The 24,698-nt window shown below is 32.3% G+C and overlaps 3 protein-coding genes across 5 annotated transcripts; 2 read left to right on the top strand and 1 right to left on the bottom strand.

The window, feature by feature from the left end:
- Positions 1-316: 316 nt before the first annotated feature.
- Positions 317-8,535, bottom strand: LOC124925986 (regulation of nuclear pre-mRNA domain-containing protein 1A-like). The gene is made up of 8 exons (XM_047466137.1): positions 8,151-8,535; positions 3,675-3,812; positions 2,983-3,230; positions 2,261-2,380; positions 2,009-2,165; positions 1,402-1,541; positions 1,261-1,296; positions 317-1,153 (listed from the first exon to the last, which is right to left on the bottom strand). The coding sequence occupies exons 2-8, from the start codon at positions 3,748-3,750 to the stop codon at positions 560-562; spliced, it is 1,371 nt and encodes a 456-aa protein (XP_047322093.1). The 5' UTR covers positions 3,751-3,812; positions 8,151-8,535; the 3' UTR covers positions 317-559.
- Positions 8,536-13,293: 4,758 nt separating this feature from the next.
- On the top strand, positions 13,294-18,909 carry LOC124926868 (uncharacterized protein At2g33490-like). The gene is given in 14 exon segments (XM_047467176.1): positions 13,294-13,535; positions 14,247-14,334; positions 14,557-14,600; positions 14,603-14,633; positions 14,992-15,066; positions 15,142-15,197; positions 15,199-15,213; positions 15,385-15,413; positions 16,198-16,322; positions 16,325-16,404; positions 16,501-16,536; positions 16,538-16,733; positions 17,393-18,413; positions 18,707-18,909. Coding segments are annotated over 12 exon segments (813 nt in total). The 5' UTR covers positions 13,294-13,421; the 3' UTR covers positions 16,658-16,733; positions 17,393-18,413; positions 18,707-18,909.
- A 2,314-nt stretch (positions 18,910-21,223) lies between these two features.
- LOC124927765 lies at positions 21,224-24,571 on the top strand. Of its 3 annotated transcripts, XM_047468236.1 has the most exons (6): positions 21,224-22,033; positions 22,132-22,389; positions 22,956-23,036; positions 23,691-23,835; positions 23,917-24,230; positions 24,316-24,571. In XM_047468236.1, exons 3-6 carry the CDS (start codon positions 23,019-23,021, stop codon positions 24,376-24,378), a joined length of 540 nt encoding a protein of 179 aa, XP_047324192.1. In that variant the 5' UTR covers positions 21,224-22,033; positions 22,132-22,389; positions 22,956-23,018; the 3' UTR covers positions 24,379-24,571. The 3 variants fall into 3 exon arrangements, with proteins under 3 accessions (XP_047324192.1, XP_047324193.1, XP_047324191.1); XM_047468237.1 differs by having other exon boundaries at positions 23,785-24,230; XM_047468235.1 differs by having other exon boundaries at positions 23,691-24,230.
- The last annotated feature ends 127 nt before the right edge of the window (positions 24,572-24,698 follow it).

Here is a 24,698-nt window from a genome sequence, read left to right as displayed (position 1 = left end):
GAATTTCTTTATTTCATTTACATAATATACTTTTTCAAACATTTGTATACATATTATGATTGACAAATAAGATGTAGAAAGAAAATCCCATATATAACCAATTAAGGAGATAGAGATTGAACTTAAGGTATCATAATGGTCTTATTAAATGATCATAAGAACAAAATTCTTCCCTTATACCACTACCAAGCGATGACTCGGTGTGGTGTGCTTAAATCGCGATTCATTCCACCCTTTTGTAAATCTGTGGAGAAATCACTTCTTCTTAACACCTTTTAGAAAGAAAAAGAAAAACACAGTTGTCTGTTTCAGAATCGACGCTAAGAAACTATGCATATAATTAATGTCAACTACAAAGACACCATCATCCACAAATTCAACAAATTGTGTCCATCCAACAACATTAAAAAAACACCATAAATCCCACCCCTCAACATAAATCATTACATGTTACTACTACTACTAGTACAAACATTTACTCTGGCTGTCGCTACCACTAATACTGTATTATGGGCAAAAATACCAAAAAAAAAAGAAGTAAAAAAAATGAAGCCACACCCTACTGCCTGGAGATGGGCGCCATTGTAGGAGGCGTCGATTGTTGCTGTCCATAATATCCAACTTCTGATCCTTGGTATACATTTGCTGGAGGGGAACTTGAACTGATCGCATTAACCACTTGAGTTCCCGATGAGCTAGGATAGGCAGGCGGTTGGAGGGGCTGGAGAGGGCCATACGAATATGGGAAGTTGATTGGTCCGGCAGTCTGCATGAACTGGGGAACCTGATAGGGCTGCTGCATAGGTGGCGGCAATGGTGGCATCGGAGGAGGAGATGAAGGTGGCGGTGGAGGCGGTTTAGCAGCAATGGAATGGTCTTGATCAAGTTTAAGTTTCTTTTCTAGAGGAAAATCGCTTGAGGAGGCTTCGTTCCCTGTATTTCCAATTACGCCCTCGGATGCGAGGAAAGAAAGGGCGTAAGTAAGCATCTGAGCCGATGAGGTTGATGCAGTCAGCTTGGCAGCTACAGCCGCAGCTGTGGATTTGGTGTCACCGCAAGATTTCTCAACAGAAGGTGGTTTTGCGATAGACCCTTCTTCTTTCAATAGCAGCCTGCTGATACTATTTGCTTGTTCTAATTGGGACTGAGCAACCTGAAAATTTATAATTAATGCACAAAATCATATTTAAAACAAGCAAACCCAAAGCCTTCAAAACTAGGTAATAACAGTAGACATGTACTAAACACAATGGAAGTTACCTGAATTTGATGGCGTGTTTGCTCCAGCTTAATCTCCTAAAACCCAAAAAATTAGGTCAATCCATTAAAATAAAAAACACAGAGAAAAGGCTACATAAGATAGGTTTAAACAGTTAGGGAACTAAGGGGTTGCCCACCAACCTGCTCTTGAAGAGCTTCCCTCAGTTGAGACAAGAGATTTACTCTTGATGATTCAACTATTGTGAGCTGATCAATGCAATTTCTTAATACAGTTTGCTGTCCTTCAAACTCCTTAATAATGCCAGATCCAATCGGCTTTCCTATTCAACATAGAACCAAGAATGATAAATCATTACAGGAAAATATATACTAGCGCCAAATAAAAGTTTAACATTTACAGAAGTCTAAGGCCTTGTTTGATAAAGGTTAATTGGATTTAATCCAGCAACCCCTTATCCATCATCAATCATCTCATCAACCAAAATATCAAATTACCATAAATTTTTTTTTATAACATTTTAATATTAAATATAAATGATGTTTTACTCATTTAACCAATATAATCCACTTTTTCATCAAACAAATATTTTTTCTTTCAAAATATGTGTTAATTTAAAAAGCAAAATCCTATATCAAACAAGTTCTAGATTTTTATCTAAAATATATTTTTCATGTTAGATGCTTCATTAACATCAGCATGCAAAAAAAAAAGATGTACATGGACTGAAAGTAACACAAAACAAAGAAACTGCCTCGATAGCCTATGAGTAGATGAAACAAGGCACACCTGAATCAGTATCAGACCCAATCTCTTTATTTGCTTTCTCCATAAAACTAATAACATTGCTGCATTTGCTCAGTAAAGCATCTTCATCTAATGATCCTCCATAAACAGATTGATAACATGAAACAATCTTGTCCAGGGCATCTCCAGCTGCCGGCCTCTGTTAAAAAGAATAAAGGAACTAAAGTTGATAATTGAACTATGATCAAAGACATGCTTATGGAAATAATCATAACCAAAGTTGAAGCTACAAACCAGTTTGAAAGATGAGTTTTTCAAATTTGTATTACTATTGTCTGATTGTCTTCCCAAAAACTCTTCTTTAAGACTTTGTCCTCTAGTGATAAAGACCTTCCTATCTTCCCAAATGTTAATCTGCAAAAAGAAGCATGACAACAGCATTGAGAAATTTATATGGAAAGCTATAAGCAAAAATGTTAAATCTTATTACAGATAACCCACAGATAGGAAGTAGTTAAAATTCTAAGGGAGTAAGGGACAAAAACCAATGTGGGCTACTATGAAAAATCTTTTATTCCTAGATGGGACACATGAACTTCACATTAGAATATGTCAAAGATATTCGAAATGCAAATATATACTTTTAAGAAAGGCTTAAGATGATGTAAGGATTAGCTCATTAAGTTTCTAGAATAACAGAAAATTGTCAATTCAAAGGCACAAGGCCTTGGACAAAATAATGAGAAAGCTTGATTAATCAAATAGGAGATAAACAAGGCCTTGTTTGCCAAGGAATATGTGGGATTATCTATCCATGCAATCATTACCACGTTAAGTTATTTCAATACCATTTAAAATAAATACATACCCCTCTTTTCTTTACTAATTATCCATTAATAATATTCTAGATGGAAGGGTAAAATGGTCATATTATCTCAAATAACCAACTTATTTCTCCAAACAAGACCATAGACAGCACTGTAAAACAAATGACAACGTGATTAAGAAGAAAGTACCAGCCGTAAAACAGCATTTTTTCCAAATTCATCACCATTCTTGATTACATCACGAAGTGCACCTGGGAGAACTTTCCAAAACTCGCCAACAAACTCTGATCCCTTTCGCCTGCTATTTTGTAGAATATCATTGGCAAGATAGAGAAGTGGCAATCGCTGCTCATGTGGGGAAGAATGGAACTGTCTATCCCATGTTTCTACAACCTGTTTTGCCTTGTCCATATGGAAAATGCACCAATGTGACAGAGCTTCACCTCATTAAGGACAGCATTTGAGGAACATTTACTAGTCACGAGGAAAATATGGCAACAGAAATGAGAGAACTTACTTCGAGCTTGTTTGATGAAAAATGGATTGTTTGAGGGTTAAATGACTAAATTATCCTTTGTATTAAATATTTAAAATGTTATAAGAAATAAAGTAAGGGTAATTTGATTGATGAAGTGATGGATGATGGGATAAAGAGATTATTTGGATTCAATCAAAATGACCAATCATTAAACAGGGCCTTTTAATATCATCTGAACAAGCCATTCTTGTTATTCCATAGGATTTATATAATCAGAATGAGAAAAAGGGATGTCATGAAATTGATCAAATTATAATAAGTCAAATCAATCTTAGAGCTAGCTATGAGAAAGGCTGAAAAATATATCAAAAATCAAGACCTTATGTGATATAAATAAGGATACTCTCAATGCTTTGCTGTGACGGATTGAGCTTAGCTAGCTTCTCCACCAAAATCTGTGTATTGAATGTACTGCCCATTTTATTCTGCCAAAATCCACCTAGCTAATACCGTACGAGACAATCTGCAAAATCGAATCAACCTAGCAAAAAAACAAACAAAAGAAAATCAACAGTAAATTCACGGGCTATTAATAACATCACTATCTGTTTTTCTTAGGCCTGTTTGCTTTAAGAATTTTGATACATTTTTTTGGTCTTCTTTACCAACAGTGAACTATTCTTGTGTTTTCTCACTTGAAATATATCACTTTTGACCTAAAAAAATAGCGTAACTAGTAAAACACATATATCTTTACAAGACCAAATAAGTTGTCACCATGTCAGACAAATCCAGGAAAAGAAACAGTCTCCATCTTTCCAAAAATTTATCTGAATTATCATCAAACTAGAGAACTTTGCATAGTCTCCAACCCAAGCAATTATCCGAATTATCATCAAACTAAAGAACCTTGCAATTTCGTTAGAGTGAAATTTGAAACATGTAAGGTAAAAAGTATGTCGCTAGCTAGTAACTGTAAATATAAAATATCTTTCCTTGAAGGCATATAACATTTTCATATTTGTCTCATGCTAGAATTGCTTGAGGATAGAGATGAACCAGCTCTTTTTTTTTAGAAAGGGTAAACTTTTCATTAAAGAGATTTTTTTGTGAAAGCGAGGAACACTTGATTAGTGCAAAATGAGCTGAAATAGACAAGGTACATAATCAAAGAAGGAAAAAAAAAACACGAAAACAGAGTTAACTAGAAAAATATTTCTAAGGTTAAAAACGACCTATGCAGGTCACGAACCTACGACCTTTGCATAAAACTATCAAGATTATAACTAGTTTACTGGCCACTGTGCTTAGAATTTCATAATCTGAGATATCATATAGAAACACAACAAACCTATGAAAGCATAATCTTTCTAGAACAGTACAAGTATATCCCTATTATTAGATTACCAAACTTACACCTTGATTTATGTATATAACAAAATGACATTAACAGAGGAATATATTGATTATAAAGCACCAGAAGTCCACATATAAACGCCGAAAAACAATTATAAGTACTTATCTCTGCCAATGAAGGGCCAGCTATTAATTTTTAGTCCAAAGGTTATAAATAGGATTTGCGAGCCCTAATTTGTAACAAGACGTAGTTATATTCTGATTCAATCGATTTCCCAATTTAGTTTGCTCCATTGTTTCCTCTCTCCAGTAAAGATGCAAAGCTTGAATCTTGATCATCAAGAAGCAAGAGGGAAACAAGAGAAGAGAAGAGAATGGAGGAAGTTGTAAAGAAGTATAATGAAGATTCATTGTTGATTCAAAGTTCGGACAATCCAGGAATGGTACTGGTTACCATAGCATTCACAGGTCAGAATTATCTTAAATTAGCACTATTGCCAAAATTCAAGTTACTCGTTGGCATAAGATATCAGTGCCCTAAAGATCCAACAATCCGAGATCAATGGGAGTGCGTAGACCTGGTGAGATCTTGGATTCAAATTCAATGTTAAAAGAGAAATGAATTTTTCATATATAAGACCACCACTAAAAGGCTCTGGGAAAGATATGAAGCACATAATGTTCCTATGAAATTCCAAACACAAAGTGATATTAACACCATTAGCCAAGATGATATGAAATTATAAAATATTTTTCTACCATAAAAAGGTTATGGAATATCGGCAAGTTGTCATGCCAATTTTTGTATGCAAATGTCAATATGCTGGACTATGTACTTGTTAACTAACATAAGAAAAAAAACTTTAATAAGCTCATTCAACGTTTAATGGGACTGAATGAGAGCTGGGAACATATTAAAGGACAGATTTTGGTAATGGATTCTTCACCATCTGCAAGTAAGGCCTTCATGATGATGCTTAGTATTGAGAAGCAAATAGAGGTACGGAATTAGACTACAAATGATAATGTATCCATGCTTGCAAAGGAGGGACAAGACTCGATATTAAGAAATCAGAACATCCCTTTCAACAAGAATAGATCAAAACATTTTGGCAAGAACAAGAGGAATCTATGGTGCTCACACTGTAGAATAAATGACCAGACTCAAGAGGTGTGTTCAAACTAATTTGCTACCCAGATTGGTTCAAACTAATTGGCTACTAAGGCAAGAACATGGTGACATGATCAGCACCCAACTCAACCTTATTGGAGAACCAGTGAAGGAGAAAATCTTTCAAATGTTGACAACATATAGCCTTGTGCGTTTATGGGTTATTCCCAAATAAACTGGTTCATTTGGGGTTATGAAAAAGTGGGGTATTTGTGTTAAGAGTATAAACATATAATGAAATTTAATACAAGAAAAAAATAGATTGGTTGATGATTTGAATGATGTGATAAATGAGGGGATGTAAGATGGGATGGTGGGGTTATTGAGATGAAAGAGAATGCAGGATCTGTAATCAAGCTATTATTAAGGTACTATCCTACACTTGAACCAAGTATCACTGAATTCTAATTCAAAACTTATCAAAAACCTGGACAAGTATGTGGGCTAGTAGGAAGCCTATATGTAAAGCAAGCCCAGAGTTCTTTAGATGTCCAATTCAATATGGTTTCAACAATCCTCAAATGATAATTGCTTATACATTAGAAGAAATCCATCAAATTTCACAACTTTGCTTGTTTATGTTAACGATATACATAGCTAGAAGTGATCTAGAAGAAACTTATAAAGTCAAAACTTACTTAAAATGGATTATTCACAATAAAGGACTTTGGCAAAGCTAAAAAACTCTTGGCCTAGAAATATATTCACATGGGAGTGGAATGTTAATAAATCAAAGAAAATATATTTTATGCATCTTAAAGGACACAGGCCTGGCCTGATTGGTGTCAAACCTGCACAAACACCCTAGGTAAGAATAATGATTCTGTCAAGCAACAGTGAAAGTGAAGACTACAAGACACCGAAAAAGTACAAGTGGTTAATAGGGAGATTGATATATTTAAACTTTCAAGGCATGATTGTTTTCAGTGTGCAACAGTCAATATATGCAAGACCCATACGTAACTCACTGGAACACATCTTTACATGTGGTCAAACTTCTTTCTATAGAAAATGGTTCAAACCCTTTGAATCATTCTTCTTTCCTTAAGGATGTCCCAATGAGTAGTGTTCTCGAAGTACTCCTGAAGAAGGGTCTCATTCAGATAGCAGAACCCAGACAAGGGTCGATACAAGCAAATTCCACCACAGATATGGCCATGAGACGGATTATTGCTTCACTCTGAGAAACAGAGCCAGGATCTGATAGATAATGGCTTAAAGGGAGACATCATTAGGCATATTATATTCATCAAACAATTAAGTAAAATTGGAAAGACACTTAGATGCAGACAGTGCGACAGCATGAGTTCAGTTATTGGGTACTGCATAAAATGAGGAACATCTCTTATATCATGGAATACCAAGAAACAGATGATTGTATATCGGTCCTCACATAAGCAGAATTTCACAAGGATGGCAACCACAGTTTTTGAGCTGCAATAGATATCCTACATTCGTTGTGCTTAAACAATTCTTATCATTTTTAATATACATGGACCATTTAACAAAAAAAAGTAGATATCCTACATTCTAAAATATCATGAAGTTGAGCTATCACTCATGGTTCTACTTTGGTGTGATAATAAAGCAGACATACACATAACTCATAATCAAGTCTTTCATCCTACTGCCAAATTGTACGAAATCAACTATTTAACAAAAAAAAAAGTAGATATCCTACATTCTAAAATATCATGAAGTTGAGCTATCACTCATGGTTCTACTTTGGTGTGATAATAAAGCAGACATACACATAACTCATAATCAAGTCTTTCATCCTACTGTCAAATTGTACGAAATCAATTCAAATTGGGATCCATTGTACCAAGACATGTCTACAAAAAGATATAAGCTGCAGGATTTTCCACAAAGGCATTATACAAATCCCATTTTTACAAATTGCTTGACAATATGAATATGAAAGACATTCACAAGATTCATCTTGAGGAGGGAAAGTTAGAATTATAGCTTATCTATGAGTTTACAATTGTAACATTCAACAAATGGAAGGGCCAGCTTATAGTTTTAGTAGCCCTAATTTGTAATACGCTGTAATTCTTTTCCAATTCAATCATTTTCCCGAATTTAGATTTCCTTCATTGTTATCTCTTTCCTCCCGTAAAGATTCAAGCTTTGAATCTTTATCATCGTGAAGCAACGTTTCAACAATAAAAATTAAAGTTAAGAGAAGAACCCTAAATACCGAGCTTGAATCATCCCTAACGAAATAAAATATAGGGTTTTCAAATAAATAGAAAAAAATTTAAAATAAATAAAGACCTAGGCAAGTTAACACAAAAAGCAACAGTAACGATGATCCAGATAATGAAAAGAGAGGAAACGATAACAAACCTCGTAAAGAATAAATTCGCTTCCCCGAGAAGGAAAGGATTTCCAAAGGAAGCTGGAAGCTGTGTGTAGAAGGAAAATTGAGATTCACGAGTAGCTGCTTCGATTATATTGCCTTTTCGTCGGTGTTAAGATAAGGTCCAAGTATTGGGAAGAGATATGCAACCTTTTATTTCTGGTTGTGAAGAAGACAAGGGCGAAATAGAAAGTAGCCGTGGAGATCTTTTATTAATTTCTTCTTTCTAAATAGCCGTGGGGATTGGTGTGAGGAAGAGTGAAGAGAAGGAAAAAGATACAACAGCGCCCGCCCAGTTAGGTCGTCCAGGTTCAGACTTGAGACATGTTTGCCCAGCCAATTTCTTCTTCAGCGTATATCTGCCTTTCATTTTTCAAATTTCAGGCACCAACGCTAGCTAGGGTTTAAAATCCAATTTTGGATTAAAATGGACTAATTGAATCCGACGGTTTCGACCAATCCAACCGTTCTGGGTACCACCTTTTTAGAGAAAACCCGATCTTTTTTGTACCGTAATTGCTATTTGCCACCACAAATATGACATTACTTTTTATTTATCATAACTATTTTCTTTTAATACTTTATTATTTGTTATGTGCTAATTATTTTTGTTAGAATAATATGTGTAATAATTTTATGTTAATTAAGCCTAAATTATTTTAATCTAATTATTTTTTTAAGATAAGATACGTAACATATTCTAAAAAAACATGACATCCTCTCTGCTTTAAAGTGTTCTCAATCAAAAATATTTTTTACTAAATTATTAAATTGTAAATTTATTGTGGAGAAATTTGAGAATAAAAAAATAAACACATTCTTTTAAATTTTTAATATGAAACGTAAATATATTTTATTTACTTCAAAGAAATATAATTTATCGTCTAAAATTAACAAATAAATTAAGCGTACCTACATAACCTAAATTTTATAATTGTTACTTAATAAATTATGTCACGAATTTGATTTATATTAAAAAACTCAAATTTGATTATACTTCAAAAATACTTTTAAGTAAATAGGTGGTCTAATAAAAATTTGTGTTAATTTATTAATAAATAAATACAAAAGTGAAATATGTATATAGTAAAAGAACATTATAGATAAAGGCTAACATTTTTTTAGGTTCTCTTAATTTAATTTATATAATTATTAGCATTTAAAATTAATTTATAATTCAATTTAAACTGAAATTGCTATTTATTATAATGTTACATTGGTTATATGTAATTTCTTTATTTTTTTTTATCTAGTCCTTAATATTAATTTCTTTGCATTTAAATTATTCATGATATTAACCACTATACAACTAAAAATACTATTATAACTTGATATATCAAGTCTAATTTGTTTTACTCATGTAGTAAAGTTAATTGAAAATCATTTATTTATTAAAGGTTCCAAATGATCGATAAACTAAACTAATTACTATATTTTATTGATAGAGGGATAAAAAGTATCTAAACAAAATAAGTGTAAAACTGTAAACTGAAAATTACTTGACCAATCATAATGTTTCTATACCTTATTGTATAAAATAAATTAATTTTGGTTGAAATTTATTATTTATAGTGATATAAGTAGGATCGAATCTGATCTATGTAAATATTGTATTTTGTTTAAATTGTGCTTAATTTTTTATTATTATTTATTAAACTTTTATGTATTCAGATCATTTAAAACTTATAAAAAATAGTGTATATTTTGTGATGGGTTTAATTCTATCCAAGTATTTTATTTTTGCAATTTTATTCTTACACTTTTTAAATTTTTGTCCTTAGTTAGAATTATATATAGGAACTCACATACTACAAATATGTAATATATAAAATCATTTATATTGAAATGTGAAACAATGTATTTGATATAAGGATTAATTTTTAAATATTATTTAAACACATCAAAGGAGAGGTAGCTTATAGTTAAAGATATGACACCTATTTGATCTAACTTAATTTGATGTTTAGTTGGTGTATGATATCTATATCTATATATATATGCTTCATTTTAAAGTGTCCGAATTGACGGGTCGAGAGTAGTGATTAATTTGGATATATATATGTGAGAGTAAATGGATATTTTGGGTCGGATTGTGGGTTGACCTGCCCATATATACTTAAACGATTAAAAATAATATTTAAAATGTTACATGTGTGTTTCGAACTTATAACCTAACAAAACAATACAACACATTAACTAATTAGGTTAATAACATTTTATATTTTAAATTAACACCAAATTTGATGAACGCAGGACATTTTAACAATATAAGTTAAACTTTTTAACTAACTAATCTCTATATATATATATAAAATATATAAAGTGTCCGGATTGTGCGTTCATATATATACTTAAAACGGTTAAAATAAAATTTAAAATGTTATATGTGTGTTTCGAACTTGCAACATAACAAAAACAAGTATAACCCTTAACCAAATAGACTAATAACACTTTATATTTTAAATTCAACACCAAATTTAATGAACGCGGAACATTTTAACAATATAAGTTCAATTTTTTAACTAACTAATATATATATATATATATATATATATATATATAATGATGCTTAATTTTTAAAGTGTCCGGATTATCAGGTTGAGAACTGTGGTTAATTTGAATATATATATGAGAGCAAATGGATACTTGAGTCGAATTGTGGGTTGACCCGCCCATATATACTTAAAACGGTTAAAAATAAAATTTAAAATGCTATATGTGTTTCGAATTTTCAACCTAACAAAATAAGTACAACCATTTAACCAACTATGTCAATAAAACTTTATATTTTAAATTTAACACCAAATTTGATGAACGTGAGACATTTTAACTATTTAAGTTAAACTTTTTAACTAACTTATGTATAATATGAATAAATATTTGATTGAGTGTAAGGTCACGATAAGAGATATTCATTTAAAAAAAATATGTGAGAAAATAAATTGTTTTACCTTAAGAAATAAAATGTGCAATATGAGCGTTTTATTTTTATTCGTGATTTATTAAAAAATTTAAACATTAAATACATATTATTATTTTTTTTATTATTAAATTTATTTAATTATATTTTTATCCGGGTGTGTACTAACTCGAAAAAATTTCTAGTTAGTATTAGTTTGCTTAACTTATTATATATCATCTTGTAACTACTTTTGTTTTTTTTGACGTAAAAGATATAATCTTACCTTACTTATGAAAACTTTATCAATTAAAAAAAAGAATATCATTGATATGTTACAATATTACAAAAATATTTTTCCCTTCTAATAATTAATTAAGCCTTTATTATCTTGTTCAATGAGATTAGAAAAAAGTGAAAACTTAAATTTGACTTGACCTAATATTATACCGGTCCACTTTGGACTTCCTTGAGCTCCCCGCGACCGCTTATCCAAGACTAGAAGCAACACTTATAAATTATTACTTTTGTTGGTTTAATTTTATGATATTTCAAGTTAATGAACAAGATGTTAAATTCAACGGGAAGGGAGAACACCTCATTTAGTTCAATAAGAGATTAAAAACATTCTTATAGTCATTACTTTTGTAAGTTTTTTTTTTTAAAAAAAAAAATAACATGCAAAATAATATAAATCAGCACGACACACAAAATTAAAAAAAAAAATGAGTGAAAAAACATAAAAAAAAATCTGTAAAACACGAAAATATTTACCCATAAACAAAAATAATATAAACAAAATAAACGATAAAAGTGAAACCATGAATTATTAATCTCCAATTATCAGAAGAAAATAAAAAGAACAATACTAACTATTCTATGAATATAAAATATATATATATAAATGTATAATGAAATGACTAAAAATAATTTAAGAAGCTAAATAACTTTTTTTTATTAGTATTCATAATTAACATTGTAATATTTATTTGTAAATATTAAAATATATTTATAAACAATTAACTTTTTAATTAAATTTATAACTTAAAAATACTATAATTACACTAATCAACCGTTTTCTTGTTATTTTTTAATACCACAAAGATAATTTAAATATTTTTGAAAAAAATAAATAATATACTTTATCATAATGATAAAATATGTTTATTTATATATACAATGAAATTAATGATAACATTAAAAATAAAGAGAGTTGGAGTGTTTTGGAGTCACTGTATAAATTTGATTTTGTGACATTATTTTAGCTAGTTAAGAAGTTTTGATTGATCGTAGTTGTTTATGCGTATTATTAATAATTATATTTGTAATGTTTTTTGAGATTTGTTCCTGAAAGTTAGTAGAGTCTGTCGGAAAGTTAATCGTTTTTTTTATGAACTTACCAACTTGATAACCTATTCAGTAACGTTTTATTTTTTTTTCATGTCATGTTTTGTCGTTATGTTTAAACGATTTTTGATAATTTTTAATATATAGATGAAATCTTTAAAAAAAATATATATAAAAAGAAATTTGAAAAAATAAAAAATAAAAATATGAGGGTATTTTAAATTTTATAAATATATAATCTAGGTCTGATGGCTACAATATAATCGTTTGGTTTAAAGTATAATAAAAAGTGATAGTTTTATGAAAATATATGTTGTTTTTATATCAAACAATATATATATATATATATTTTTTTTTGTTGATTTGATCAAAAACATTTTGCTAAATTTACCAAAATATGTTTACATAATACGGTTTACAAATTTAATAGACCCCACCAAGACACAATGACTAAAAATATATTAAAAACAGATATTACATGGTGAATTGCATACAAAAAGTAGAACTCAACAATATATGGTTAAAAAAGTAAAATTTGTTAATTAAGTTTCTTACATTTTTTTACTTTTTAATCTTTGTCACTGAAAATAAATGTTTGACCATAACAATAGCATAAAATATTTTACTGACAGCTGTCACAGGTTGGAATAATTTCAGTCATTTAGATAAATTTCTTAAGTAATTCAGAATCTCATAATAATAATAATAATAATAGCAATATAATATAAATATATAATTTAATTTAATCAAAATATGGTGAATTTGCCTTCTTTCATATAGGTATTTGACTTCATTTAAACTTAAAATAGATATGAATTAAATAAAATATATAAAAAAACTAATTAAACAGTCAGTCGCCCTGTTCATCTTCCTTCAACCTTGTTTTCCTGTCTCCGTCATTTCCTCATTCTCCCCGTGACTCGAATCGGAAAATAAACTGAACTATTGCCGGCGAGACTGTGTTTCTATTTCTCTCTCTCTATATAAATTGTTAGACTTGAATCTCGTCGGAATGAAATCTTCACTGGGGAAGCTGCGGAAATTTGGTCTCCTCAGGAGTGATGACAAGGAGAAGAAGGAGCGTCAACATATGTTGCGTTTGAATGAGCTCGATCAAGCTTCACAGGTGATGACCATTTGATTCTTCTTCTTCTTCACTTTTTTTCAATGGCTTCCGGATCTCGTTTATTATGAAGATAAAGCACAGTGACGTACATTTAGGGTTTTACAGTCCGCTACCAAACTGCCAGATCACGATTGATGTTTGAAATTCTCGTTCTTATATTTTTTATGCCAGTGGTTTTGGCTTCAAACTGGCAAAAATCTTTCGGGAATGTATTTAATTTCTTCTTAATTCGAAGTTGGGAGAAATATCAAACTGGCTTATTAATTTCGATGAAGAGAAATGTAGGATTTCCCTCTGGTTCGCATGAGGTACTTCTTGCCGTCTTAGAGGTTCTGTAACTTTTCATTTTATGTTCCTGTAATTTGGAAAAAATGTATTTGGATGAGGACTGGAGTTCTAGTAGCAAATAAGAAATCTTCGTGAATCCGTTTCAATAGTTAATTGATCATATTGACCGGCTATTGATGCAATTTCTTTGTTTGAATGGTGAAACTCGTTTAGACCAATAGTTTCTAAACCCTTTCTTTTATATTTATCCTATAAATGTGAAAGAGTAATGAGTAGACATTGTTCGCTGTAACTGCAGCACCTTCTCCCGGCATAGGGTTCGGGTGTTTTGTGCTAATACAGAAACTATTACTACATTTCGTTGGACATACTGGCTATAGATTCGGTGAATTTATTGTGTGCTTTCCTTGGGTTCTGTTTCAGCTCTTACTGTACCAGGATATGCAAGACATGAGAAGTTGCTATGACAACTTACTTTCTGCAGCTGCTGCAGCCACAAATAGTGTATATGGTACTTACGGACTTTGTTGCTGTCTGTAACTCAATGTTCTGTTCTTTCATTATAATACAACAGACCAACCATAGATAGAATATGTGCTATACGTAAAACATTCAATGACAGTCCTGCTGCTGATGAAATCTTTTCATCTTAATCAGAGATTCCCATGATGAACTTAATGCCATAGATGTTTTTGATTTGCTAAATCTTATTCTATTGAACTTATATTTTCAGAATTTTCGGAGTCACTGCAAGACATTGGCACTTGTTTTCTGCAGGAAAGCCTGCATTGAATGATGATGATGAAAGCTGTAAGGGTCATTACACCTCTCCTTATTAGTAACTGAAAATTTACATGCAAAAGAACTATTCACCCATGAACTTCTAATACTTCATCTGGATCAAATTGGTTCAAGCATCACCTGGTAATAAATAAAAGTTGTGACTTATCAGGAGACATGTTGTTACTCTAGTTGTTGTAATTGATATATCTATATACACAATAAATCTCTTTCCTAGTATTTTTATTTTCAAATTTCAGAAAAAAAAAACATTTTTACTATTCTAAAATTTGAGCAAACTATTAGTAAATTGTGAAAGCGTGCGTATTCATGACCACTTGCATTTTAATGGATGGATGAAAAGCTGTTGTTGTTGTTGTGCCTCCAGATAAACTATTATCTATGCTGGGAGACGCTCAGTTTGATCTACAGAAACTTTTTGATAGATATGTGAGTCTTTTATGTCTCTTGCTTCTGGATTATCAGTTCATGGCTCCGGTTCAGCTTGATGAATAATTTACACCTTTCTTCATTTTAGCTTGTGGTCATCTACTTCTGACCAATCACAACCCCTCAGAGTCTCTACTGAAAGACCCTTCGAACAGTGGAGGTTGGTAAATATTGATTTTTATCTTTGAAATGCTGTTGTTATCTAGATTGTCATCAATTTCATACTTCTTTTTAATTTTTTGGTTCTAAACAATTTTGCAGTTTGCTTTATTTAACTATGGTGTTAGCATAGAATCATCACTCATTGGATAGTTGATTGTTTCTGTTTCAGGAGATGAAGCTACAATGCGACGAGAAAAGGTACAAATTTCAAGTTTCCTAATACACAGCATATTGATTTAATACCAATTATTGTCCATTGGAAACAGGTTCAGCTAGAGGTGCAGATAGCTATTTTTTTTTTTTTATTTACTATTTTCCTTCTCATTTTGTGTGCTATACTACTTAAAAAAGTATTTTGAAACAGCATATGTTATTGTGCTCATATAAAAGTATTTTGATACCACACCTAGTTTCCTCCCTTCCATTTCCTATCCCTCCTCCCATCTGTGAAAAGAGCTCCCACATGCACACTATGACAAAACAATTAAGATAAATCAATTCAAGAACAATTTATATTATCTCTTCACAATCTTGTATCAATAATAAACGATCGTTTTCACCTGAATTTGTCTAAGTGATTATGTTGGTATCTTGACATACAAGAGTAGTTTCTCTAGGCATGGTTCAGAAAATGAAGGATTGCATGAACTTTGATGTCTCTGACATCTTGCTCTTTATTCCGTTTTAGATGTTTGAGGACTGTGAACATGTGATGGTGCAATCCTTTAATTCAGGATTAGCTTCACCTTCTTGAAACAGTAAAATATGATACTTCTTTGTTCAGAGTTTTAAATCTGAGGAAAAATTGTTGGGGGACATTTGCTAGCATCAGTAGGAAAGTAGTGTAACTTCCATGAAGGCATTTGACTTGACCTGCATAGGAAATATTATTGTTGATATTTGCTGACATCAATAAGCTGTTAAATGTAACCTATTGAGTTTGTTTGATATGGATTGTTATAACTTGTTGATTTATCTCCAGAAAAATATATGAACATATTGTGGCTCAATATCAAGAGAAAGGGAAGTCCAGAAGTGGAAAAGGGGAGAGTGTATTTTCACAACAATTAAAAGCTGCTCGTGATGAATATGCTGAGGTGGAATCCGTTGTATATTTCGATTGAAATCTTTGAAGCAAGGGCAATGGCGCAGTTTGTTAACGCAGGCATGCTCGTCATCAGCTGCTCAGGTGATCATTTATTTTTGTTAATAGAAAGTAAGTTCTTTCTCTCTTGTGAGTCTGTATTATTATTTTTATAATGGTTTCCGTTCTAATTGTTAACAGATGAGTTTCTTTAAGAATGGGCTTAAATCACTTGACAGCCATTGAGCCTCTTTTGAATAGAGTCACTAAAAAGCAACACATAGACTATCAACTTGATGGATTTGAAGATGTAGGAAATGGGACGATGTACATGTTAATAGCTATGGTAGCATGGTGATGAGGAGTATGTTTTGTCTATAGAGGAAAATAAGCAAGTATCTGATGCCATTTCTGGATCAAGGAATTCTACTGAAGTAAGTCATCTTCTAATAAGATTATAAGAGTGTTTGAGATGTTTTAGCTAATGAAGTGGCTATATTGTTTGTCTGACCATGCCATGGGCTTAAAAACTCTCCTGTCCACAGTTGATGCACAATCTGTGTAAATAGTTACATCGTGCTGTGTAAAACTCTAACTGTTGCTTAGTTGCTCCCTTGAGATGTTTGCTCTACTTTTAACTTGTACATCATGATTGGATTTTCTAGCTTCAATTTTCAGGCATCTATGTTCTAGGAGCTTGTTTGATGTAGTTTTTAATTTTTATTTTCTTTCAAATGATCTGATTAAAAAAAATACTTGTTTGATGAAAAGTGATATTTGGGGCTGTATGACTAATTATTCTTTGTATTTAATATTTTAAAATGTTATTAAAATAAAGTAAGGGTATTTCAGTTGATGATGATGGCGTGATACGGGTTATTTGACTAATCCAAATAACCCTTTCATCATCAAATAAGGCCCTAGAATTTCTTTGATACTATTCTTGTCACTGGCTATCACCAATATATCAGTATCCTTCTACCCAAGTTCTCCCATATTGCTGCCTTGTTTTTATTAGTTTGGCAAGTATTGTCCACAAACATCAGTTTCTCAAATTTTTAATTCTTGGACATGAATTTATGTTGTAAACCAGGGAAATCAGCCTTTGAAGGTTGAATCTCGGTGGAGCAGCTATTCTGCACCAATATTTCCAGAGAAAAAGTTCAATCCGGGATACAAATCAGAGACTTGCCTCAAGTCCCTGCAAGGAAATCTCACTCTTATGTATTACCCACACCCGATGATGCAAAAAAATAGAATTCGGTTAGAGCAATAGCTCAGTTCCAAATCAAGGCCAGTAAGTAACATTAGTGGCAGCTCCCACCAGTCTCAGTGGCACTCATCTCCATTGCAGCAACCTCAAAAAGAAGGGAAAGATTTCATAGATGTCAACCCCTTAGGTTCTGTTAACTCAAAATCAAAAGTTAAAGCGAGTAGTTAATACACACTCCCCCCTAGCGTATTGTTTCCTTCACTCCCAGGATCCTCTGATGGTAAAAAGCCGAAGAGGCAAGCCTTTTCTGGTCCACTTTCAAACAAAGCTGCCTCAGGTGCAAAACCCTTTATATCTGTAAGTGGCCCAATCTCCATAGTGAACTTCCTCCCAAATAACTTCCGGGGGGATGCTTCTCTCTCGAGTACCTGTTTCTATTTCACCGAAAGTATCTCCTGCTTCATCACCTCGATTGCATCTTCACCAAAAATAAGTGAGCTTCATGAGCTTCCGAGGCCTCCTCCAAGTGGTGGTAAATCATCAGGAGTGGTGGTCGTCCCCCCCCAAGCCGGTAGCTTCTTTAAGTGGGTATTCTGGTCCGTTGATCCTCAAGAATCAAGAACCGCCACCTCCTCTAAATAAAAGCAGCCATGTTACCGCTTTCAGTAATCCAAACCCTCTGCCAATTCCTCCTCCGTCTGTCATCGTAGCTTCTCAATACCCTCCAACAATCAGAGGGCTATGGCAACTCACGTGGCCAAACTATTGGAATCTCCTCAACACTGTGAGAAAGCTGCGGAAGTAAGTTCACCTCCGTTGACTCCTATATCTCTTTCGAAAATCAAGCCATTGTTATACGGATCAGAAGTAGATTCTCAGTGGGAAGAACAACTCAGAAGAAGTAAGTGAATTCTCTCTTAACTAGTAATAATTTGCATACATTGGTCGTCAATAATCATGTACTGAGAAACACTGGCCTAAGTGGATTTCAGAATAACCGAATTTGGTGTTGGTTTCCTGCTTATAGAAGTTGATGATTATAGTAGGGAAGAGTGTTTCATAGGTTTATAAAAATAACACTGTATGTATATGCAGAAACTTCATGCCAAATGAAATCTGATTATTAAGTTTCTAGGTTAAAAATTGATTGATGCTTGCATATCTGATCACGATCATGGTGATATGTTGATGCAGGTCGTCAGCTGATTTGATGGGTTTTCTTTCTTTCTTTCTTTTGTTTGATTTGATCTAGTTGTAAGAGAGGGGTCTCTGTATGTAAATATGAGATTCATGTATTTTGGTGAATCAATGTTTTGCCAGTTGGGTGGTGGTCAGGTCCTCCTCCAATTTTGTGCTTATGGAATTTTAACATTTATATATCATCCTTCACTTATTCATTTGGCTATACTTGACTTTGCAATGATTTTTATTTTTATTTTTTGTTATTGTTGATTCTTATGATTGTGATATTAAAACTCCACTCATTAAGTTGAAAGTTGAATGGTTGTCGTATTAGGGGTGACTAGAAAAACTGACCTTACCCGTTTTTAATCGATCCAAAAAATTAAGAAAATATCGAATAGATTGCAATTAAAATAAATTAGAAACCAATCATAAACGGGTTGGAAGTTCAAGTTAGTCCTGAAAACATTTTAAAAATAACTCCAAAATAATATTGGAATTAATGATTTGTTAATGAATTTTTGGAAGAAAAAAAGCATACAATATTATACTTTGTCAAATATTGATTCTAGAATTTCAAATCCTTTTGCAGTCTTATTCATTCTATAACTCTTATTGATTCAGTCTTACAAATATTTAATACTTTAATTTTCTAAATTTCTATATTAATATTTCTTAAGATCATATATATATATATATATATATTATTGGTAAGAGATTATATTTAGTTAATTATATTAAAGTTATAAGGTCGAATATCTAAAAATATATCAAAACGATGTTGAAAATTTTTATTGAAAAATCAATCAAATCTTATCCGGGATCATCCCTATGCTCGATTGGTAACCTCAACAAAAAAAACAATAAAAAAACTTTGGGCCAAGTTTTTAATATTATCTTTAGCTTATTTTTTTTCATTTTATTTGAAAATTTACCTTATTCTTAAAAAGAAAAGAAAAATTAAAGAAAGCTAGGGTTAACACGACGTGCTACGTGTCAGTTATTCAGCATGCATATAGATCAAAGATTCGACATTACCAATTCTTTTTTAATTATTAATTTTATTTACTTATAACAAAAAAAATAAAATTAACTAATGTAAGGACAAACTAGTCAACATTTTTGCAGTTACAAATACGTGTTAATTTTATCTTGTAAGCTAGATTCCTGAATATATTTAAAAATAAATTATTAATTTGGAAAAGATAAAATCACGGTAACTAATTTTGTTTTTGTTAATTATGTAGATGAAGCTAAGATTCGTGAAGCATCGAAAAGGATATTTTATTTTTAGGAGTGATTTTTTCCTTTTTTCCATTTTCCATTTTCCCTTTTCCTTTCCTTTCCAAGAATTCAATGATGTGTAAACATGGCGGTTTCATTGTATCGCTGAAATGGCAAAAAGGATTATACAGCATACGCAGGCTCGGACAGATAAAAGAGAGAAAGAGAAGATTCATCACGAGGAAGAAGAAGAACACTCAGCGGCATATACTTTCTTATTTATCTTCACGTTTTCTTCAAAATAATCTGATGATGATGCTTTGATCATCAGGATCCACTCGCATTTACTTCCTTCCTTCCGATGATCTTTCAACACAATACTACCATTTCTCAATTCATTGATGAGTTGTTATTGTCCTGCTTCAATTCATTAAGTACTCTCTATATCTAGCACATAGATATGTATATATATATGTCGTCGTTGGAGGCGCAAAGATGATTCCGATGAATTATTATTGTTTGCTTTTCTTCTTGCTGAATGTTGTCTCTAGACTGAGACTTTTAGATTTTGTTATTCTTATCCTTTGTTAGTTCGATAAATACGTGGTAGATTGCTTTGTAATTTCTCTATTTCAACAAGTAAGCATTATGTGAGATATGTAGACTGAATAGTTTTATGTATGTATTCATGAGTTCTATGATATCAATTCTAGAAAATAGCTCCCACAGATGATTTCTTTGTTCTGATTTGATTGCAGGCATAGTACCTAAATATGCTCAGATGTATTATCAAATTCTTGGAAGAATTATTTATGCTGCTTAGAAGGAGGTTAAGTTCATGACTGATATGAGTATAGTTAATGTCGTTTTTTCATATTATGATTTGTCTAACATAATCTTTTTACTTTGCGAAATGAGCAGAGGTTTGGACAGTCAGTAGATAGGAGGAAGGTGGTGAATTTAAACTAGCTTGAGTGTTATGGTTGGGTAACTCTCTGGTGTTGTATATTTGTTATGGGCTTGCCGCAAATACCCTCGAGTGAGACCACTGAGGAGGTCACAAGATGTATGAGCACACCACAATGCAACCCTCCTCGGTTTTGTTAATGTGAGAAGTTTTGAATTGGATGGAATGCATGTAAGGAGCATAAGTGAAGGTAGTGGAGATTTGGCATGTTCCTCAGTAGAAGATCTTCCAAAAATAAGGACCTCATGAACATTCACAAATGGCATATGATTCATCTATTGGTAAACAAACTCTGACTGCTCTTTTTAATATTCACGAGCAAACAATGTCTACTGATTATGTAAATTTTTCGTCTGTTGTAGGGATCACAGCTGATGAGACAGAACTTGGTGGATCAATGGTGAGAAAGAGATTACTATCACCATTAGATGGTATTCTTATCCAGAATCATTGCAGTGGTGACCCTATAGATGGCGAATTTCAAGTGAACCCTGGTCCTAGAGACATTACCATATCACAAGATTTAAGAAAGCAAACATTGGAAGCAAAGACAAATTTACAACTCATAGATGGTCTACAGCTAATTGCTCAGAAAGGAAAGATAAAATGTATGATATTAGTAAGTCGACCTTAAATTTCCTTACAGATGGGCCTTTACCAAAGGACACGAAAGTGGCACCTCCTACTTCTATATCTTCGGTAGAATCAAGCAAGCTAAGGACCCAAACTGGGGATAGATCCATATCCTTGGAGAAAATGGACTCATCACATTTTTTTTTGTCTCGTCTTGGTCCAAATTTTTGTGGAAGCATAAAAACCATGGTAGGATACAATAATTCTGTGATAGAAAGGGAAAAGAATGACCTAGAATTTGGAAATTCGGCGAAGCCATTAAATAGGGGAATCTCCACTATTCGGTCCCTTGTCCGATGAAGAGAAATATAGGAGCACAATAAAATCTATTGAAGATCCTGATAATTTGCATAGAGATGGTGGGAAAAGTTGGCCTTCTTTCCATGACTTGGAACCAAAATCTTGCTGCATCAAGTCAATTAAAAGTTTCAAGGGAATACCTATAAGAAGATCATTAGTCGGTTCATTTGAAGAATCGCTCTTTCTGGTGTCTGTCATGTGGGAAGCTCAATCAGGTTGTCACTACATTACCTTTTCAACTGAATCATATGTCCATGTTAATTTCCTACATTTTAGCCTCCTTTGTAACATCTATCAAACACTGATTCTGCAGAAAATTGATGGTTTTCTGGCCATACTAACCATAACTGGTGGTAGTTTCTCACCAAGATCGCAGAAACTTCCTTTTGCAGTTACAAGTATTGATGGAGATAACTACTTATTGTACTATGCATCCATAGGACTTGGGAAGAAAGTTCATTCATCAAGCAACAATTGTTAGGGTCCCGAATTGGAAAAAGAACGTTGATGCTGATGATTCACAAGATGCTAAAAGTCGTATGCGTATCCCCATGAAGGGCGCGTCCAGCTGGTAATATCTTTGTCCTCTCATTTCACCTATTCATTATGACTGTCCATAACAAATTATTTTAGTAGAAATGAGATCTACCCTGAGTTCTTCATTCATACATCAATAGAATGCTTTACCTGTGGTAATACTTTACCTACTACACTTGAATTGGAAAATTAATTAATGATGATGGATTTTGTCTTTTTTCCATTTAATATAAGACTACTTGTTTTTTTTCTTGTTATGCATTTCTTCAAGTTTCAATCCGAATCTAGATTAACTTCATATAATTGTTTGTTGATGCAATTGGTTTCTTTTTCCGCAATGGCTATGGATATCTTTTGGATAACCCTGGTTGTCAAAGCAGACTTAGTCCGAGCTTTATTGATCTACTGCCTTGTTTTTCAGCCTATAACTGTTACATAAAGGTGGCTTATCTTTTATTAGGAGTTAGGACTAATTCAAATTGCTGATTCTTGTAAAATACGACAAAATTGTTGTGTTGATTTCAGCATCATATATATGTCTACTACTCTACTTGTACTATTCGTTTGGAAATTTAAGGCATAATTGGACTGGTTTTGCAGGTTTTAAGTAACCCAGAAAAAACACCTATCCACACCTTCTTCTGTTGCTATGATTTGAGTGACATGCCTGCTGGTACCAAGGCAAGTTTAATGCTCTTAAAGTTATTCTGTTCAGACTTATATGCCAAGTTAGTTATAGGTGCATTTTTTGGTCTGCAACTTTCATTGATAGCTGATTATGAATTCTCACGCCGATTTTCCATGTGATCTAATTGAGCGCTATCATGCATGCATACATAAATTTTCTTGAGTACCCTTATCCAAATAGAGATTTAGGAAACAAAATTTCCTAGTAACTATGTCATTATTGTTTGTACTTTATCTTTGCATATCACTAATCTGTCTGCTTTATTTATGATAAATCTGTCAGTTATAAGTATTAAGTTAACATTTATTGGTATACAAGTGACAATCTTTCAATAAATAATGTAGCAACACATGGTTATTTAGCTAACTAAAACTGATTATATGACAAAATTTTAAGAAATTTGGCTGCAGTTGCTGCCTATAACTTGAAGAGGCCTAGATAGATGACAATATTTGGGGGAAGGAATTAAATGAAGAAAAATTATTCGTTGAAGGCTTATTTGGAAACACTATTTAGATCTGAATTCGGATCCATATGAGAAACTGCCTATAAATATTTGAATATGTGTCTTGAAAAAATGTTTTTCAAATGGCATCAGTGTGTTGTTGTTAGTAATTGTTGTGTTTTTTTTTATCCCTGAGATGTAGACCTTCATGAGGCAGAAGGTCACTCTAGATTCATCTCAGTCAACTCCAGTACCTGTGAGAATCTCTGAGTTGATGAAATGTGAAACAAATGCAGCAAGTGGAACGCGTGCAGCTGATGATGAAAATATGTTGAATGAAAGGAATTGTAAGATGAATACAAGTAGTAGTATAACGGGTGAATTAGTTTCAAAAAAGGAGTACAATAATGTTTCTTCTTCAAGTAAAGGTAGAGATATTGGCAAAAGAGAGAAGACAACGAGGACTGAAGATGTTTGTTTGAAGGCAAATGACAATCAGAATGGTGCGAGTGGCGGTGGTGTTTTACGTTATGCCATTCATCTTCGTTTCATATGCCCTCCTACTACTAATGTTCCTTTGACTAAGAAAAGCTTGAGATCCAAAAATGGAAGAGTGGAAACTACTACTACTATTACAAGTGATAGTAGTGAAGAAGGGGTACCGGAGGAGCGGAGATTTTACATGTACAATGATATGAGGGTTGTATTCCCACAACGCCATTTTGATGCCGATGAGGGAAAGGTTTGTTTGACATTTGTTTGTTTGACATTTGTTTGTTTGTGTGAAGAACTAACATATTATTTATCTTTTTTGTTTACTTACGCAGCTAAAGGTGGAATGCGATTACCCAGAGAATCCAAAATACTTTGATATTGGAAAATATTATTGAGTATGAGGAGGAGAAGAAAATGTTGGAAGGTGTAAATATAGTATTGGGTTTTAATTTGGTATGAAACGCTAGGGAAGTTGTTGGTAACATATATATGATCCATGGTGTTTTTTTTTGTTAGAGTTTTTGGAAAAACTGCATGTATTTTTATTTTGAGAAAGGGTAAAATGTTCACTAATGAGAAATTTTTGTTTAAAATCATTATGCAACAGCTGGTCTAACCTATGCTTGATTAAACTATATTCTTTATTATTATATATTAATATTCCTTAAAAACATTCCAAAAAAATTCACATCTTCAAATTCATAATTAATCAAAA

The sequence above is a fragment of the Impatiens glandulifera genome, chromosome 2 (genome assembly GCF_907164915.1).
Source record: "Impatiens glandulifera chromosome 2, dImpGla2.1, whole genome shotgun sequence".
NCBI lineage: Eukaryota > Viridiplantae > Streptophyta > Magnoliopsida > Ericales > Balsaminaceae > Impatiens > Impatiens glandulifera.
Note: the sequence above shows the minus strand (reverse complement) of the source record. Positions and strands in the feature narration are given on the sequence as shown.

Bases quoted from the DNA above. Each gene is read 5' to 3' on its own strand.
- LOC124925986 (XM_047466137.1), bottom strand. From the start codon at position 3,750: ATGGGCAGTACATTCAATACACAGATTTTGGTGGAGAAGCTAGCTAAG. The intron at 2,381-2,982 runs GTACTTTCTTCT...TTCTTTTTGCAG, and splicing joins AAAATGCTGTTTTACGGCTG to ATTAACATTTGGGAAGATAG. The intron at 1,297-1,401 runs GTTGGTGGGCAA...TTTGGGTTTTAG, and splicing joins GGGAAGCTCTTCAAGAGCAG to GAGATTAAGCTGGAGCAAAC.
- LOC124927765 (XM_047468235.1), top strand. The intron at 24,231-24,315 runs GTTTGTTTGACA...TTACTTACGCAG, and splicing joins TTGATGCCGATGAGGGAAAG to CTAAAGGTGGAATGCGATTA.